Source organism: Plutella xylostella, chromosome 29 (genome assembly GCF_932276165.1).
Source record: "Plutella xylostella chromosome 29, ilPluXylo3.1, whole genome shotgun sequence".
Lineage (NCBI taxonomy): Eukaryota > Metazoa > Arthropoda > Insecta > Lepidoptera > Plutellidae > Plutella > Plutella xylostella.
In genome coordinates this window covers 10,501,968-10,520,440 of record NC_064009.1, presented here as the reverse complement: position 1 = coordinate 10,520,440, position 18,473 = coordinate 10,501,968, and the positions used below count along the sequence as shown (strand labels likewise).

Sequence of the window (18,473 nt, the reverse complement as noted above, 5' to 3'; positions counted from 1 at the left end):
ATCGATAGGTGGACGCTTACCTTTATGTGTGGAACATTAACTAAGAGCCTGTCCAGACGGAGCGTTTTGCGCGCGTAAGCTCTCGCGCGTTTCAATTTATGTTGCGTCCAGATGCTGCGTTTTACGCGCGTTGCTACGCGCGGTGTCTGGCGGACGGATTCAGCCAGTTTTAAAAATGGAGCCTCTCACAGCGGTTGTGTTGTGGCTTGCGTACCGTCGATGGAAACGTCGTAAACGTAGAGAAAGTCGAAGATTTAACGTGCATCCAATTCTACGAGACAGAATGACGCAAAGTATGTTTATAACATTATACCCAAAGCTGAGAGAACACAACGAAAAGTTTTTCAATTACTTCCGGATGTCAGTAACATCGTTCGATGATTTGCTAAAACTTATACAAGATGATTTGACACCCAACAGAATCTATGTGCTAAAGGATACTGTTTCTGCCGAAGAAAAACTCGTGATTACTTTGAGGTAATAATATTTATTATTTTTATACTTTTTTCCCTTAATCAATTTAACAATCTCGGTATAGCTCCATCAATTCACTCTCTTGGGAATCTTGAGTAGACGCCGGTGATGGGTTATTGTAGTTAGACGCCGGTGATGGGTTATTGTAGTTAGACGCCGGTGATGGGTTAGATTGGGAATTGCGTTGTCCAGTGCAATAACGTGAAAACGAAGATGCTGAAGGGTCTGTTTCGTTATATCCTGTATCGTTAAAAAATCCTCTTTGTCCGCGGTGTGTCATTCCTGCTTGGTGATTATATTGTGGTGAAGGTGCAGGTGAAGGAATATAATGTGAAGGTGAATGACATGGGGCTCGTTGAGCTTTTTGGAGCACATTCATTAAATCAATTTTAGCTTGAAGCCTCATTTCTTCAGGTACTTTAATAAGCTCCTTATGCAGTGACAAACAAAATAGTTTATCATCATCAGACTCCGATGTTTGTGGCTGATTTCTAGGTGCTAAATTTTTGCTTATAATGGCAAGAAATTCCTCATCGGCTGCGTTCATTTTTTTTTTCTTTTTCGGCTGGCTAACTGGAGGTCTCATAACATCTTCCCCGTCGCCAGAAATGTCTTGTTCTTCAGGTGCAGCAGGCGAGGAAACGATGTTGCTATCAGTAGTTTTATTGCGTGTCGATCGTTCGAGGAACATCAAACGTTCAAAATATATATATTTATTTTTGCTGGCTTTTGATCCAGACGGTGTGGTTTTTATCCTTTTCATTTCTCTGACAAAGCCATCACGCAATCCTTTCCACTTCTTTTGCAATAACATTCCTGAAATAATAAAAAAAATATTGAAACGACCTTACTAAATATTTATATTTAATAACATTTTTTTTTCAGATATTTGGCTACAGGATGTTATTTTGCGGACTTGCATTATGCCTACAGATTGGGAAAGTCGACAATTATCGAAATAGTACAGAAAACTTGTTACGTCATATGGCTAAAACTGCAAAATATAGTGATGAGAGAACCTACGAAAGCAGAATGGGAAGAGATTTCAAAACAATTCCAAAAGTATACACATTTTCCAAATTGTATCGGCGCCGTAGATGGCAAGCATTTCCGTATCATAAAGCCTGACCATTCTGGGTCTCTTTTCTATAACTATAAGAATTATTTTTCAACTGTTTTATTGGCTGTATGCGATGCAAATTATTGTTTTATTTCTGTAGATATCGGCGCATATGGCAAAAGTAGTGACTCCACAATTTTCAAAGACTCCGTTTTGTATAAAAAACTTGTCGACAAAACTTTAGATATTCCAGACCCAAAGCCAATATCGCAAACAGATACAACTCCCTTGCCACACGTGATTGTAGGTGATGAGGCGTTTGGTCTATCTGAAAACGTAATGCGCCCTTATTGCGGTAAATCTCTAACAACCAAAAAAAGAATTTTCAACTATCGCCTATCCAGAGCCCGGCGTTACATTGAATGTTCCTTTGGTATTTTGGTAAATAAATGGAGAATATTTCATAGACCATTAAATGTTGACATTGAGTTTGCAGAAAACATCATTAAAGCTTGTTGTGTCCTTCATAATTACGTAAGGTTAAGAGATGGTTATAGATATGATGACACTCTGTACGAAACTTCCCTAAATAGTTTGAACTGTGAGGCAGTGAGGCCTAATGCGAGATCTAAGAATATAAGAGACAGATTCGCTGATTATTTTGTAAATGAAGGGAAAATCCCTTGGCAAGACAAGATGGTATAGTAGTTTGTAGTAGCCTACGTAGTTTAAGAAATAATCTTATTAAATAAAGTAATTGTCACTTACCCAACGTTTTTTTCTTTTCGTCGGAATCACCAGCTTCGCAAAAAATTTCGACTATTTCTTCCCAATTCCTACGTTTAATGAGTCTATTTGCGTAATCAGCAGATTCCATATCCCATATGGCTATTCTCTTTTCAACTTCTTCAATTAAAAGTTCGGTGTCGAAGTTATCGCGCTCCATTTCAAATCTAAATACGTCCACTCTCTATGGACACGCGCATACTACTGAACGCTCCAATGCCGCCAGAGTATCTCGACTCGCGCGGCGCTCGCGCGTAAAACGAGCGAGTCGAGAGTCGGGCGCATGACACGCGTTTTACGCGCGAGTTTTGAAACGCGCGAGAGCATCTGGACGGAGTGCTTGTAGCTCTAGTGCCTCGGGAACGCGCGAGTGTCTACGCGCGTAAGCTTACGCGCGCAAAACGCTCCGTCTGGACAGGCTCTAAAACTAGGTACTTATGCACAAAATATGTTACGAGAAAGTTGGGAATTTACCCCTCCACTTTATTGGTTTAGGCCCGAAAGACCAGTCGCTCTGCTATGTCGGCTTCCAGGGAACATAATGTTATTCAATATGCATCATTGTAATAAATTGTAGTGAGTAAGAGGGTGACAAATAAAATCTGTTGTATTTATATCCAATGACATTTATTCATTGTATGTACAAAACCTTACAAATCTAGTCTTTTCATCATACAAAAGTGTCCAAATATTATTCAAAGTGTTTAATATGTTTTGGAATGTTGTGTTAATAAGACACTATTTTCACGATTGGCTATTATAAGAATGATTTTAAAGCATTTATTATTTAATACTTTGATTAGGCGACGTCGAATATAATGATTTTGTTATAATGAAGAGGGTTAATTAAAGTCGCAATCAACAGTTAATAATGCTTACAATTTGTAGCAGTTTATCACCTATGTCACTGAATTTATACCAAATTGTCTAAAAAACCGCCATAATAATTTAATAAAATGGGATTGAGTACGTCTTGAGTCTTGACCAAATGTTTATTAGAACAATGACATTTCTCTACAATTAGCGGTTTTATTAATCAGGTGTTTTTTAAATATTTTCCCTAAAATTTTCAATTGTTCAATGTACATTAATTCTTTGGTATACGGTCCTAAAAGCTACTTTTATTTGTCTTTTTACACAAGGGTTGTTGGCCCCTTTGCAACATATTTGGACCAGTGCACTTTTGAATTAATTCTATTTACAATAAAATGGCAGTTTAAAATATAAGTAAATGTAAATATATATAAATACTTTGGAGTTTATATAGTAAAAGCTATGATTATTTGCAAAGGAGCCGAAAGTAAATACTTATCTGTGATTTCTACAGTATTTCAATGATTTGGCTATCATCACTTCCCATTCTTATAAACAAACTATGTATAATATAACAGTGTGTAATCAAACCAATGTAAGCCCGATTCATGTGCAAGCAGAAATAGCTCTTATTGCAACCACATGAGGGCTGTCACACTTTTGTCAAGTAATACTATGAATGTATCCTTCTCCAAGTTTCATATACTTATAGCAGTGTTGGCTGGATGTAAAATTGATAAATGTTTAATTGAAATGGCTGTGAATATTGAATTTACTTCAGCAGCACATTGTATTGTGATGCAAAAATATCACATTTAACTTTAGAATATGAAAATACTGTTCCATTTAGAATTTTATTATTGCTTTGCCGTTATGTTTGTTACTTAGTGGTTTAATTATTATTACTAGTTACTCCAAATCAACTGAAAGATAACAATAAACTTTTGTAAGACGATGTAAAAAGATTTTTCTCTACAAACAATTACCGTCCCAGTTAATTCGCAGTAGCCCACTCTACAAAAGGTATTTATGACGTCACTTTAAAATCTATTATGTATCTATATTTATCTTCGTAATAATTGTGTGAGATCAGAAGTTTTAGACATTCCAACTTCTTATTTTAAATAGTCAATGCTATAAGAGCGCTTTTCCCATGACTGATTTGTACAAAATGCAACACAGTAGTTACTAGTGCTTACAAGCTACACTTCGCTAATCAATAAATAAGAAAATAGTGAATTTCGCAGGAGATTATTCACTTACCAATTAGTTAATTACGTTAGTGGACTTAAATGCGTCATTAGAACATGGAAAAGTCAGTATTCATATTAACTTGCGAGCTGACTTGAATACTTGTTGGTACAATTACAAAATGACAAGCTCACACTTTACCTGTAATCAATGTTAATAAGTCAGCTTAGAGTATAAAAATACTAAAAACCTTGTAACGTTTAAGACAGTCACTCAACAAACATTGTCTAACAGGAGTCCTAGTCACTTAACACTCGTACAAAAGGGCTAATTCACATTATCACAGCACTAGTCTTGTACCTCTCTGTACGGGATTTCACTGGTCACTGTGAACGACTCGAAGTAGTGGTTCAAGAACTCGAACGTAGGCCTCTTCTCCGGCATGGCGTCCCAGCACTGCAGCATCAGCCGGTAGATGTCATCGGGCAGGTAGTGGCCGACGGGCTTGGGCATTCGGTACCCTCGCTCCACTTGCTCAATCACCTCCTTCCCATGTAGCCCCGGGTACGGGATCTGCCCATACGTGAACAACTCCATCAGAAGTATCCCGTACGACCACACGTCGCTTTTAATCGAGAACTTTCCATAGATGATGGCTTCTGGAGCCGTCCACTTGACGGGGAACCGGGAGCCCTGCTTGGGGCAGTACTCGTTGTCTTCAATGACTCTGGCCAGTCCAAAGTCGCATATTTTCGCTATGTTATTATCACCTATTAGGACGTTTCTCGCGGCTAAGTCCCTGTGTATTAGTAGCTTAGATTCTAGGTAGTCCATGCCTGACGCGACTTGCGAGGCGACGTAGACTAGATCTTCGAATTGCAGGAACTTTCCCTCTCCGTTTCTCAGGAACTCTAGCAGGGATCCCTTGGACATGTATTCCTGCACAATGTAGACGGGTTCCTGTGTGGAGCACACGGCGTACAGCGCCACCAAACGCTTGTGCCGGAACTTCTTCATGATGGCTGCTTCTTGGAGGAAGGCCTGCGTCGACATGGTGCCTTCCCGGAGAGTCTTCACGGCCACCTGGAAGGTTTTGGGGTTCAGGTTAGTGAAATGTTATTGGAGATGAGTTAAGGGAGCTGGTAGGTAAAGCTGCTTGGGGTGAACTGTGTTTTAGACAACTAGTATTTTTATGTTTTCACACATCAATATCATCATCATGTACTGCACACTGGGGCACTGGTCTCCTTCCATAGCTATATCAACTATGGGTACGTCTTCAATCCGGAGTATCCACACATCAATAACTCTACTTATACCAGCAGCACTGCTGTAAGATGCCCATGTATGTTGCTCTAAGTCATCTCCCATGGAGTGCTACTATACATAGGCCTCATAATAAAGGGGTGCTAGAATTTACCTCAATATTATTCCGCCACTTCCCGTAGTACACTTCTCCGAAGTTCCCTTGCCCCAGTTTCCTGATGAGCTGAATCTCCGTCCGAGGGATCTCCCACTTGTCCCGCAACTCAGGTCCTAAGTCCCACATCTGGGGCTCCGGCTTGGGGCATGGCCTCGCGAGGACATGACATAGGCCTAGTGCATTTTCTGAAAGTAATTAGTATCTTTTATTGAGACAAAGTATCTTGACTAGGTGCTAGAGAAATGTAGTTTATTAGTTAAGATTAGAGATGCAAGAAATTTTAGTGAGTTAGTTGTTATTTTATTAATGAAAAGGTGTGTCTTGGATTAATGAAAAGGTATAAGATATCTTAGTTATTTTCATAAAGACACACAACAGGTTTATTAAACCAGACTACATATACCAAAATGAAAATCCTCTTCATAAAGGAATCAAATATTTCTTAGTTTTGAGTTTTTAGCACTAACCTAGGGCATATTTACTACATTCTAGCTTCCTGTAAGTGATAGTGGAAAAACTATCATCTAGAAATCAATAATGCAGTTGGACTGACCATAAGAGGACTCTATGGAGTGAATATGTTTTAGTCCTTGCCCCATAGCCTTCTTATACTCAGTTCAACCAATATCCCCTTTATACAAGCCAACACATACAACCAAACACCACACATGCAAACTTACTCGTATACGACATAACCAGCGCAGGCAGACTCGGGAACGTCTGATTGGTGGCAATATAAAACCCTCCATTATCCAGGGGCTTGATCTTGTAGTGTTTCACATGGTAGCCACGGCCCTCCTCCCAGTCCTTGACGCTGAGGCTGAAGCCGTGCGGGTTGTGCTCCGCGGGACGCACCAGGAACGTGCCTCGGGGGTTCATGTCTGCCAGGAGCAGCTTGTCGGCCTCCTTCCGAGACACGTGAGGGAAGAACCAGCTGGAAGGGTTGTGAGTATCGGTAAGTTTAGAGGGTCAAAGTAAGGGGATATTATGTATGACAGGGTTAAGGGTGATTTAGTGGGGATGGATTACCTATGAATTCTTACGCGACTTCGTCCACCCAATAAATTCTTGTTGTAAAAGTGGTTTGCAACTTTACAAGCAGAGCTGTGACTGGTTTTTAACTCAAACATGACTAAACACAACGTAAACTATGTTAAAATCGAATAATTTTATATCAAGACTTTGCAACAAATAGGTAACAAATTAATATAAGCCAACCAAAAAGCGCGGTTTTCGGTTCGGACTTTTCGGCTTTTTGAAACTTTGTAAAACGTCAAACTCAACCATCCATAGAGTAGGTAGAGCCATAGATAGACATAATTATGGTTTTTTTATAGTATTGCCATACTATAAAAATAAACGAAACGATAAATATAGTTTTCGTTTCGTTATTGCCGAGTACGAGTAGAGATGAGCATTAAAAACCATAGAGTACGAATTCATTAAGGCGAAGCCACTCAACTCAAGAGACTCATAAATATTGGCGATGTGACTTTATGAATCTTCAATTTTATTTTCCTTTTTAAAAATACACACAATTAATTATAATTATATTTTTTGTTACTATCTTTGACAGATTTTATAGGGCCTACAGTGATTTGTAAAATTAATTTATACTAAGAAACTTACTCCTCGCATTCTACAGAACTTTCTTCTGCGACAAAATTGACAGGAACAAGGCCTTCTCTTCTTGTGCCCAAATGTAACACTCGCCACCAGTCCGGCTCCGCGTCGTTGAGGACTTCCATCCGGTCTCCTTTCCGGAAGGAAATGTCGGAGTCGGCCCGCGCTGTGTAAGCGCATAGCGCTTTTACTACACGCCGACCGCCGTTGGTTAAACCTGGAAAACATTGACAAGCGGATAAGTAAAATAATCAAGAAACTATCCCGATTTCCAAACAATGTGCCGTGTGTATTTTAATGGGCAGGCTCCAAGTGGGTCAGATCAAAAGAAGAAAAATGGCTGAGTACCTGATAGTACCTACTTAAGATGTAATTAATATAGAGCAGTGTTTTTCAACCTGTGGGTCGCGACCCCTTGGGGGGTCTTAAAGCTTCTGTAGGGGGATCGCCAGAGGTTGAAAAACTGGGTACTTTAATTGGAGACCATAAATAAAAACACTGTAAGTAATGTAACATACACATACATACATGATAAAAAAACTGAAGGATTTTTTTTATACCAGGGGGGTCGCATCATGAAAAAGTTTGAAAAACTGGAATAGAACACTTACATGTTCCAGGATTTCGCGTCCGCACGATGTCGGCCGGCCGCCGCGACGTCACCCGGTTGTTGGGCTCGCCCGTATACCGGGTCTCCAGTGAGGGGCACGCGGTGAAGCCGGCTTCGTTCTTCTTGTAGGCTGGGTATACTGAAATGACAGTAATTTTTCATTAGCAATTAAAGTTCTTACTTGTATTGGATTTTTACCGACATCAGTTAACAGTATTATTAGTATTAATAGTACAGTTTGCATTTTAGTTACATAAGTATGCTTTAATTATTGCGGATTTGATATGGTCATCTGGGTATCTAACTATGTCGTTAATAGGGGAGAAAAAGGTGGGTAGATAAGACTTCATTTCAAAATTATTTTATCCTAACTATCCTAACTAATATTATAAATGCGAAAGTAACTGTGTCTGTCTGTCTGTCTGTCTGTCTTTCTGTCTGTTACTCTTTCACGCCAAAACTACTGAACGGATTTGAATGAAATTTGGTATACATACGGTCTAGACCCTGGGAAAGAACATAGGCTACTTTTTATCCCGGAATTCCCACGGGAAAACTTTTTAAGGCGAAGCGAAGCGCGTGGGAACAGCTAGTATATAATATTATAAATGTGCAAGTAACTGTGTCTATCTGTCTGTCTGTTACTCTTTCACGCCAAAACTACTGAACGGATTTTAATTAAATTTGGAATACAGATGGTCTAGACCCTGAGAAAGAACATAGGCTACTTTTTATCCCGGATTTCCCACGGGAAAACTTTTTAAAGCGAAGCGAAGCTCGCGGGAACAGCTAGTGATTAATAAGATAACCTATCTTGTAAATCATAAAATGTAAAAACCGATTTTAAAATTAATTTCCGGTGACGAGCGAGCGAACGCCCCAAGTAGCTTCTAAAATATAATTAATGGAGTTGAAAAATTGATACTTCGCATCGCATAGCCGTCAAATAAGATTACCTACTTAAAGATTCAATTTATCGAAGCGTCCATTTCAGACATAATTTCGATAGGTACTTATTGAGAGATACTTCGATAGGCAAGTAAATATACCTAGGTACCTTAATATGACACAGGAGTTGCATTTTTTAACAATAGCTGTAAATAACAATGAATATGACCTCAATCTGATTGGTCGATGTGGGAATGGGAATAAACCGGGTTTTATTAGGCCGTAAATTATTGTAAATTAAGTGTTCGTTTGTTAGTATGTAGAAGGTAAGTACTGCATATGGGAATAGTTCATCGGTCATTGTTTCAACAATGTTTTCGGCAGTTTGACTGCAGCATGTTTTGAAATACAAGATACCTACATAACATCAACAACGTAAAATCTTAAGACTTATTTATTGGCTTTCTACCTAGATTATGAGTCTACAGCCTCTTCACAAAGGCTAGATTGCTGTATTGCTACTAGTAATTACTACAATTATTTAGATCAGAGGCTTTCGTACCTACGCAATTTCATTCATTTTGACACACGTTAATATAAATAATTGATCTTAATTTAATGATGATGATGTGCTCTTCGTCGTATCCGACAACAGCGACTCTTGCTACACTCTGTTATAAAATATGTGCTCTTATGTGGCTGGCAAGTCCGAACTTCGTCTTGAACACCCTTTAATTTAATACCCCGGTCCCCGACGACGAAACATTTCAATTATTTTATAGACTCCAGCAGCTACCTAACCTACTTACGTATTTAATGTTCAAATATTTTATTTATGACTAACAACCGGTCACCCGGGCACCAGCAACCCAGTGAGCCTTTGCGCGTTTCTTGTTTGATCTTTCGTATAAGTAGAGCACATCAGAGAATATTTAACTAAAAAGTAACTCTTATGCTTAGTGCACAGGGATGAGTTTACATTGAAAATTAAATGTTTGCAAATGAATACAGCGTACAAGTTTTTCGGCCTCAACAAAACTAGGTGCATGCAGGATTTCACAAGGTTTATTTACGCTCTCGTAAGTGGGTTAGCATTCGTTCGTTAATAATTTCATGTCGGTGTTCCATATCGGTTTGACCATTACCTACTTAACCTTTAGGAGCCATCTGATATGAGACGCATATAGGTAATCAAAATTATTTATTAGTTGAATATCTATACCTAAGTACAAATTATAAGCAAGTACTACAGTAAGTTCATGTTATTTTTCAAGCTTCTGTTACATTCGTACATCTTAAATTTTGTAATTTTTTTTTATTTTCAATGTAGGTACTAGGTACTTACATATATTTTAATTACAAAAAAACGTCTATACAAGTTACCTCATATAAACAACGCTGTTTATCGTGCGTATTATCGAATGCTAATCTTCGGTGGTGATAACCCAGCCGCTGTACTATAAAATGAATGAAAGTGCAACTCACCCAACGGTCTATCGGGATCATGGCGGCGGCTGCAGCACTTGTTCCCCATGGCGCCCGCCGGCTACCCCGCGCCCCGCGCCAGCCACTTCTGGAACAAACAGACGACATTTTGTTAGCAACCAGTATTTTTATTAAATAATTTATGGAGTTGCGCCTTAAGTTAATCCTCAGAACTAAAAATAACGTTTACAATTATAACGAGATTGTTAACAATAAAATACCATAGAACAACTCGGGCTCAGAATAATAAGTATAATAACAGTCAAAAAAGTTAAAAAATGTTTAAAGGGTGTCTAGATCGGAGTTTGGGGTTAAGACACTCCAACATTCGTTACAATTGCTTTGCTATAGCGCATCTGAACTATGGACCCGACAATTAAATAGAACATTCATTCTTCAGTGTCTCCAGCGAAGCCCGATGAAAGCTAGTGATGTAAACAACAAATTATTCTTATCGATAAAAGTAAACACGCAGAACTACAGAATTGTCGATAAATTGGATTGCGTTACCGCCTTCGGCTGTTGTCGAGATTGTCTCCAACAAATTGTAGAAGATTTATGCTCCGAGCATTTTCCTGTTGTGCGTCTCAGAAAGTGAAAGCTTTTATTTCCCGCCGGGCTTGAACGTATCGAGATATACCATATTCTCAATTTATATTTAGAATGGGTACTTAAATATTTATTATTACGGTAAGTTAGTAAACAATGTACGTAAAACATTTCTTAAAAAATACAAGTAAGTTATGTAAAAAAAACTTAGGCACCTTTGTAAATTTTACGAAATAAAAATACATATTAGGTTATTATTTCATCTTAGAAGTAAGTATGTAGGTTAGGTACCTGACATGGACTGCTTATTCAGGATTTTCAGCCATAACATAACTAGTTACAAATCAATGAATAAATTAAACCCACGAGCCAACAATATTTTATCGCTATCAGTTAATGAGTAGTCATTTCATTGTAACGATATAAAAGTAGTCAACAGAAAGCCGATCCATTTATTTAACCGGTACCTACCGCTACAGTTAGAGCTGGTTCGCCCACACACAAGTTTCTAAGCAGCCAACAATGCAGTCAATTTGAGAAACTTCAGATCATTATCGATACCGCGACACAAACACAAACAACACTAGAACAAATTGTTCCGAGACATTTCTCACAGATTTTAATTAAGGAGCGGATGTTGCTTTTTCATCCTAGATATTTTGCTGGTAAATACATCACAAAAGCGTTTCTTTTATTATTATAGATTGCTTCACTCTCGGTTTGTGAAGAGATGAGAATTGATCTCGTCAGATGCATCAGTCACAACATTAGTCATGGTCGGGAGAAAACCGTTGTGTTTAAATTTATAAGCTTTGCTGAGAACATTTTGTTGCTTATACATAGTTAATACATTATTGTAGGTACTTATCTACTATCATTGAGCATTGAGTAGGTAGTTATAGGCAATTAGGCGGTAAAACTATGAGCTAGGCGCTGGAAAAAGCTTATTGTTAAATAAACCAACAGAGTTAACCATAAGAGTGTAGGTAGGTACATAGATCGACACTATATCATAGGTATAGGTTTCTGTCTATGTACGAGGGCGATACCGAAATGATCGGGAATAGAAAAAAGTACAAAGATATCATAATATTATTTACTTTTATTGTTTTTCAAAGTAGTCTCCGTGATATTCAATGCACTTTTTCATTCGATTAAACCAATCATTGAAACAGTAATTCCCAGGGGCGTATTTAAAGATTGCGCGCCCTGGGCTCCTGTAGTTTTCCGCCCCATCAAGTAATGAAAGAAAAAAAACAGGGCAGTCAGCCTATCGACCTACATATGGATAAGAACATTGTGGTGATAGATTTGCATAGATAATGAATGATACCTTCCGAACAAAAAAAAAAAATTTTCTGGATAGACATTTTAAAACGTTTAGAAATAAACTTGGGCGACTGAGAGAGGCAATTTTTTTTTCTTTAGATTTCCTTAAAAAATACAGAGGCTGAAAAAAAAGACTATTTCCATCGGTTCAAAAAAGAACAAAGGCTACTTAAAAAATCCAGCACTGCTCGTCACCAAAATACCTCGGAGTGACCCTGGATAGATCCCTCGCGTACAAAACCCACTGCCAAAATACCAAGAAGAAAGTCAGCTCCCGAAACAAACTTCTGCAACGGCTTTCTTCTACCAGCTGGGGCGCCTCTCCGCAAGTTCTACGAACAAGTAGCTTAGCACTCGGCTTCTCAGCCGAATTTTCCTGCCCCATATGGGCAAGATTTCCATTCCTCAGAGCCAGAAGACAAAAGTCGGTGAGATGACGTATGGTGCAGAGACGTGGACACTGACGGTAGGACTGGTCCACCGATTTAAAGTCGCTCAGCGTGCTATGGAGAGAGAGAGCTATGCTTGGGGTTTCTCTGATGGATCGTATCAGAAATGAGGTTATCCGTCCGAGGATTAAGGTTACCGACATAGCTGTCAAAATATGCAAGCTGAAGTGGTAGTGGGCTGGTCATATCTGCCGAAGAACCGATAACCGTTGGGGTAGACGAGTTCTCGAGTGAAGACCACGAACAGGCAAACGCAGCGTGGGACACCCTCCTGCCCGCTGGACTGACGACCTTAGGCGGGTGGCGGGTAGTGGTTGGATGAGGAAGGCCGAGGACCGAGTGTTGTGGCGCTCCTTGGGAGAGGCCTATGTCCAGCAGTGGATGATTATTGGCTGATGATGATATGGGCAAGGTCCGCGCATGCTACAGAAGTAGATTTTGCGCTTAACGACTCAGTTCGTATAGTAACGGGATGCCTCAAACCGACACCGCTCTACAAGGTACTCTCTGGCTGGGATAGGAGAAAGGCAAACAAGAATGCGACTCCAGACATACACTTTACTCACATACTGCCGCACCTTAAGAGCCGCAAAGCGTTTCTAAATAGTGAGGTGTCCTTAACGGATGGAAACCCACAAAACGCAAGGCTAAGGCTCTGGGAGGAAAAGCAGCCCCAGGATCCTTTCCTACCTCTTGAGGAAAAACTTGCTCCCGGTCCCCTGACTATGGAGCATGTACTCTCCTGCCCCCTGTGCCCTTCCACCTGCACTCGGGAAGAGTTACTCCAGGCCAACCAGAATGCTATCAAAGTTTCTTCGTATTGGTCGGGATAAATTTAAAAATTCGCATGTTCACTGACACGAAAGAAGAAGAAGTGTAGAGTACCTACCGACCTACATATGTATAGAAACATTGTGGTGAAAGATTTGCATAAATAATGATATCATCATCCGAAGAAAAAAAAAATTTCTGGATAGACGAGTACATTTTAGAACGTTTAGAATATACTTGTGCAGGGCGGGGACTGAGTTAGGCAAAAAAAAAATACTTCAAGAAAATACCTACCAAGGCGGAAAAAAATTAGACTATTCCACCGGTTCAGAAAAGAACAAAGGCGGCTTTCATACTTTAAATCATATTTCTTAAGACATGAAATCAACATTTGGAACATTACGTCCTAAATATTGTTCTGTACTTTTTTAATCCTCCAACCTAAAGTCCAAGGGCGGCCTGCCGGCCGCCCCTGGGCCGCCCTTTGCCGCCTGCCGCCCCGGGCTGTAGCCCTTTTAGCCCTAGGTTAAATACGCCCCTGGTAATTCCAGTCTGAAGTGGATACTGTCAAAACAACTGATTTGTAAGCTTCGACCGCCTCTTCTGGGCCGCTAAACCGTTGACCACGTAGCATATCTTTAATTCTTGGGAATGTAAAATAATCATTGGGGCTCAGATCAGGGCTATACGGAGGATGGTCCATCAACTCCACGTTTTCCATATTTAAAAACGTTCTTGTTTTGCGAGCGGTATGAGAGCTTGCATTATCGTGGTGAAGGATTATACGACGATTCGGGTTAGTTTTACGAAGTTCTCTTACGACTTCCGGCAAACAAACTGTTGTGTACCAATCAGCAGTAACCGTCCTTTGTTCTTGTAATGGAATCGTAGCCACATGGCCAGTTTTCGATACAAGCGAAGCGACCATTTTTTTCGACACGCTGCGTGAGCGAATAACTTTTGTTGGCTTGACCTCACCTTCGAAGACCCAAACTGCCGATTGATGTTTTCTTTCGGGCTCATATGAATAAATCCACGATTCATCACCAGAGACGATATTGTAGACAGCATTTGAACTGCCTCCATTGAACCGTTGCAGAGCAGATCGACACCAATTAACACGAGCCGACTTTTGTTCCTCGGTCAAACGGTGGGGCACCCAGCGCGAAACTAACTTCTTGAGACCCAGTTCTTCATGTAAAATGGTTTAAATGGCTGTCATACCAATGCTGAGAGAAGCCCGAATCTGCTCGTATGTCACATGTCTATCTTCTTTTATTAACTGGCGTACAGCATCGATGTTATCTTGTGTTACCGCTGTTTTTGGCCGACCAGTAGAAGGGACTGTGGTAAGAGAGGAACGTCCACGGCGAAACTCAGAATACCAACGATATATAGTCGTTTTACTTGGTGCTTCAAGTTTATAAATAGAAACAAGCTCGGCGAGACATTGTTCTTGAGATAAACCTCGACGAAAGTTGGACGTAGTTACGCAGAAAGGCCTCAATCCACAACTTCGTCAAAATTGAGTTATATACTAGAACATGCTATTTAATGTAGGGTCTACCTGTCAAGAAAACAAACACAGTAAAAAACCAACTACAACATACTTTTTTGATGTGGGGGACCAACCCACATTGTATGAAACACACATTTTTTAGTTTCACATAAAGGACTCAAGCTGTTTGAGTCCTTTTACAGAAACGCATTTCCTATGAAACCATGAAAAATTTAGTTTTTCATAAAAGACTCAAGCGCTCTGAGTCGTTTTAGAGAAAAACGTATTCATTAAAAAAAGACAATTTGTATTTAGCAGAAAGGACTCAACCCGTCTGAGTCGTTTTAGAGAAATACTTATTCATTGAAAAAAGACAATTTGTATTTAGCAGAAAGGACTCAAACCGTCTTGAGTCGTTTTAGCGAAATACTTATTGATTGAAAGAAGTCAATTCGTATTTAGCAGAAAGGTCTCAAACTGTCTGAGTTGTTTCATAGAATATAAGTTTTTAATAAAACAGTTCAAATTTTATTTGGCTGAAAGGATTCAAACTGTTTTTGTTCCGTCTCTTGGCCACTGTTCTGTCACCGCATTTTTCCACCTTCCGTCCCCCCACGAGCCAAGTATCCTGCCACTCCCATTTCAGTTCGGCGACCCGCATACCGACGTTGAACACTTTCCTCTTTTGACGGATCACCACGTTGGGAATACGTCTAAGCGAAATACTTAACATGGCTCGCTCTATAGCTCTTTGTGGAACTCTGATTCGGTGCACAGTTTCGTTGGTCATCGTCCATGTATCGGCACCGTATGTTAGTGTGGGCAAGTCACATTAGCAATTAACAATCCATAAGCAGCGTCGCTCGACTCTCAAACATCTATCAGATTCATACAAGTTACGCCCGATTTGATAAGCGACCGACGATGCCTAAGGATTGTTAATGGCAAATTTTCGGTGGTGGTAACTCCAAAGGAATGTCACAAGGTGACTTAGTTCTCACACGACTGTCGGACCGGGAACCAAATCGACCACATTTTGATTATTCGAAAATGAAGACATTCACTTCTAGATGTTAGAAATACTTAAGAAGGGTTGCTAAAGTCAAGAGTGATCACCACTTAGTCGTTGGAAAAATCTGCTTGACGATAGCGGGAGCTCAGAAGCAGGCCACAAGATCTGCCAAAGATGTCGCTGTAAATAAGCTGCAGGACCCAGAAGTCAGAAGATAACTTAGTATCCAGATCCACAACAAATACCATCAACCTACTAAGTTTGGGCGACGCGCCTCAATCAAAGATAACTGCACTGGCATTAAAGACATTTTTTAAAAAAGTTGCGAAGAAATAATAAGGCACAAGGAACACTCAAAGAAAGAATGGATGTCTAAAGGAACATGGCATATGATCAACTCTCCAAGGAAGACTTAACATCGAACTAGACTACCCTTCTAAAGAAGCACAAGTTGCGTACAAGTATTTTCTTTGTGAACAAAATATCAAACGTAATTTAAAAAAGGACCAACGCTGTTAGTCTTATTCTATATCTTGGAGAAAACAAACAGCGGCTGCCATGAAGGATCTATAGAAAGAATCAAATAAACTTTGCAACAAACCCCAGGATATCTCCTTGTTACTATGGAAGACCGACTTGTAAGATGGTATGACCACATTGCCGAAGTTTTTAAAGATCTAAACCAGTCTGCATCTGAGGAGTTGGATGCAGATTCAATAAACCAGGAGCATCTTGTATATCCAGATCTTGATGTATCTCAAGAAGCATGATCGTAATCATTATGATTATAATAAAATTGATAACAGTCGTTAAGCCTACTCAGAGACCTTCGGGCGGCTTGAAAACATCTGACAGTCGGGTTGCCCAATTACCCGTCAACTCTGTCAGCACAAGCTTGCTTGTGTTGGGGTCCACTAACCCACACTGGGACAGAGTAGTGGACTAGGCCTAATTCCTTCCTTCATTGGAAGGAGACCCATGCCCCGGCAGTGGAGATGTGACGGGTCGTGATGATGGTTAATGATTATGATATTTATAATTATTCTGCATCTTGACATAAATTTTTATATCCAACCGCAAAGTAAAGTCGAAGTGATACGGACCATACGATCGCTGAAATCCCACTTTTCAGCGATTGTATGGTAAGCACAGGGAACGACGGATATCCTACGGAGGCATTAAAAGGAGGATAGTTGCAATATACCGAGGATGATGAAGTGAAGTTAGAGTAAAAGAGAATTTTATTTATGTCCAACTTTATCCTTTGAGGTTTGCTTATGTTCATATTGCTTTATCCTGAAAATTATGGGATAAATACGGGTCGTAGACACTTACTAAAAAAGTGGGCTTCCATTTCGTAAAAAAATATATCAAAATCAGTTAAGTTGATCCAGAGTTTTGCTCTTGGGAACACATTTCCGGTAAGAATTTTATTCACGCCCAACTTTTTTCTATGAGGTTTGCTTTCCGTCAAAATGCCTTATCCTGAAAATTATTGGATACAAACGGGTCGTTGATACTCACTAAAAACGTAGGCTTCTATTTTGTAAAAAAAATATCAAAATCGGTTAAGTTGATCCAGAGTTTTGCGCTTGGGAACACATTTCCGGTTAGAATTTTATTCATGCCCAACTTTTTTCTATGAGGTTTGATTTCCGTCAAAATGCTTTATCCTGAAAATTATGGGATACAAACGGGTCGTAGATACTCACTAAAAACGTAGGCTTCTATTTTGTAAAAAAAATATCAAAATCGGTTAAGTTGATCCAGAGTTTTGCGCTTGGGAATACAGTTCCGGTTAGATTTTTATATAGATGTGAAATGTTGTTTCCGATTACATTTAGTTATAAATTATTTAATAATAGGTTTACTTTTGATATATAATTTTTATTTTGTGTAAAAAAGTAATGTCTTCTGTCTACAATATAAATATTTTACTTTAAAAACCATATTGTTATTTAAAAAAATATTTTATAAAAATGAATATTTGGTTGGATCCTTTCTGCGAAACGTTGAATTTCCCTGCTTGCATAGAAAAAGCAATTTAGGAGAAAGGATCCAAGTGCATATTTTCATTAATAACTCAATAAATATTCGTTATAGCTACACCATGATTTGCAATAGTAAAATAACAATAAATATGCATAATTTAAGATAATTTCCACATATAAGATGCTTTTCATTGCTGAAGAATATCGATAAGAACTTAAAACGTCTATATCTCAGAACTAGGTTTGTGTGGGTTGAGTCCTTTCTGCGTAACTACGTCCAGTTGTGAAAAATTATTGCACGGAAATGTTCCCGCGTAAGCTCCATTTTTTACACCGACTTGTCAAATTCAAATGGTTAATACTCTTTTATTTTTTACTTTTTTTAAAATTCGAAAATGGAATTATGTTTGAAAAAACACTACATTTGATACACCAAAAAGGTTTCACTCTAATTTATTCCTAAGTATTCTATTCCCGATCTTTTCGGTGTAGCCCTCGTATAACCAGTACACCTATGTAAG

General features: G+C 39.2%; 3 protein-coding genes across 4 annotated transcripts in view; 1 reads left to right on the top strand and 2 right to left on the bottom strand.

The window, feature by feature from the left end:
• Positions 1-38: 38 nt before the first annotated feature.
• Positions 39-2,301, top strand: LOC119693805 (protein ALP1-like). The gene is made up of 2 exons (XM_038118373.2): positions 39-477; positions 1,360-2,301. The coding sequence occupies exons 1-2, from the start codon at positions 176-178 to the stop codon at positions 2,237-2,239; spliced, it is 1,182 nt and encodes a 393-aa protein (XP_037974301.1). The 5' UTR covers positions 39-175; the 3' UTR covers positions 2,240-2,301.
• On the bottom strand, positions 472-2,734 carry LOC105385904. Its single transcript, XM_011556356.3, has 2 exons — positions 2,303-2,734; positions 472-1,290 (listed from the first exon to the last, which is right to left on the bottom strand). Exons 1-2 carry the CDS (start codon positions 2,478-2,480, stop codon positions 521-523), a joined length of 948 nt encoding a protein of 315 aa, XP_011554658.2. The 5' UTR covers positions 2,481-2,734; the 3' UTR covers positions 472-520.
• A 196-nt stretch (positions 2,735-2,930) lies between these two features.
• LOC105388402 (tyrosine-protein kinase Src64B) overlaps positions 2,931-18,473 on the bottom strand; it is a 42,556-nt gene continuing 27,013 nt past the window's right edge. Inside the window, exons 2-7 of one of the 2 annotated variants that reach the window (XM_011559302.3) lie at positions 10,354-10,441; positions 7,982-8,119; positions 7,377-7,587; positions 6,428-6,681; positions 5,745-5,932; positions 2,931-5,407 (exon numbers count right to left, since the gene is read on the bottom strand). In XM_011559302.3, coding sequence (XP_011557604.1) covers positions 4,673-5,407; positions 5,745-5,932; positions 6,428-6,681; positions 7,377-7,587; positions 7,982-8,119; positions 10,354-10,402 — 1,575 coding nt within the window. In that variant the 5' untranslated portion in view covers positions 10,403-10,441 and the 3' untranslated portion in view covers positions 2,931-4,672. The remainder of the gene's footprint in view (positions 5,408-5,744; positions 5,933-6,427; positions 6,682-7,376; positions 7,588-7,981; positions 8,120-10,353; positions 10,442-18,473) is intronic. The other variant, XM_011559303.3, reaches the window with a different exon arrangement.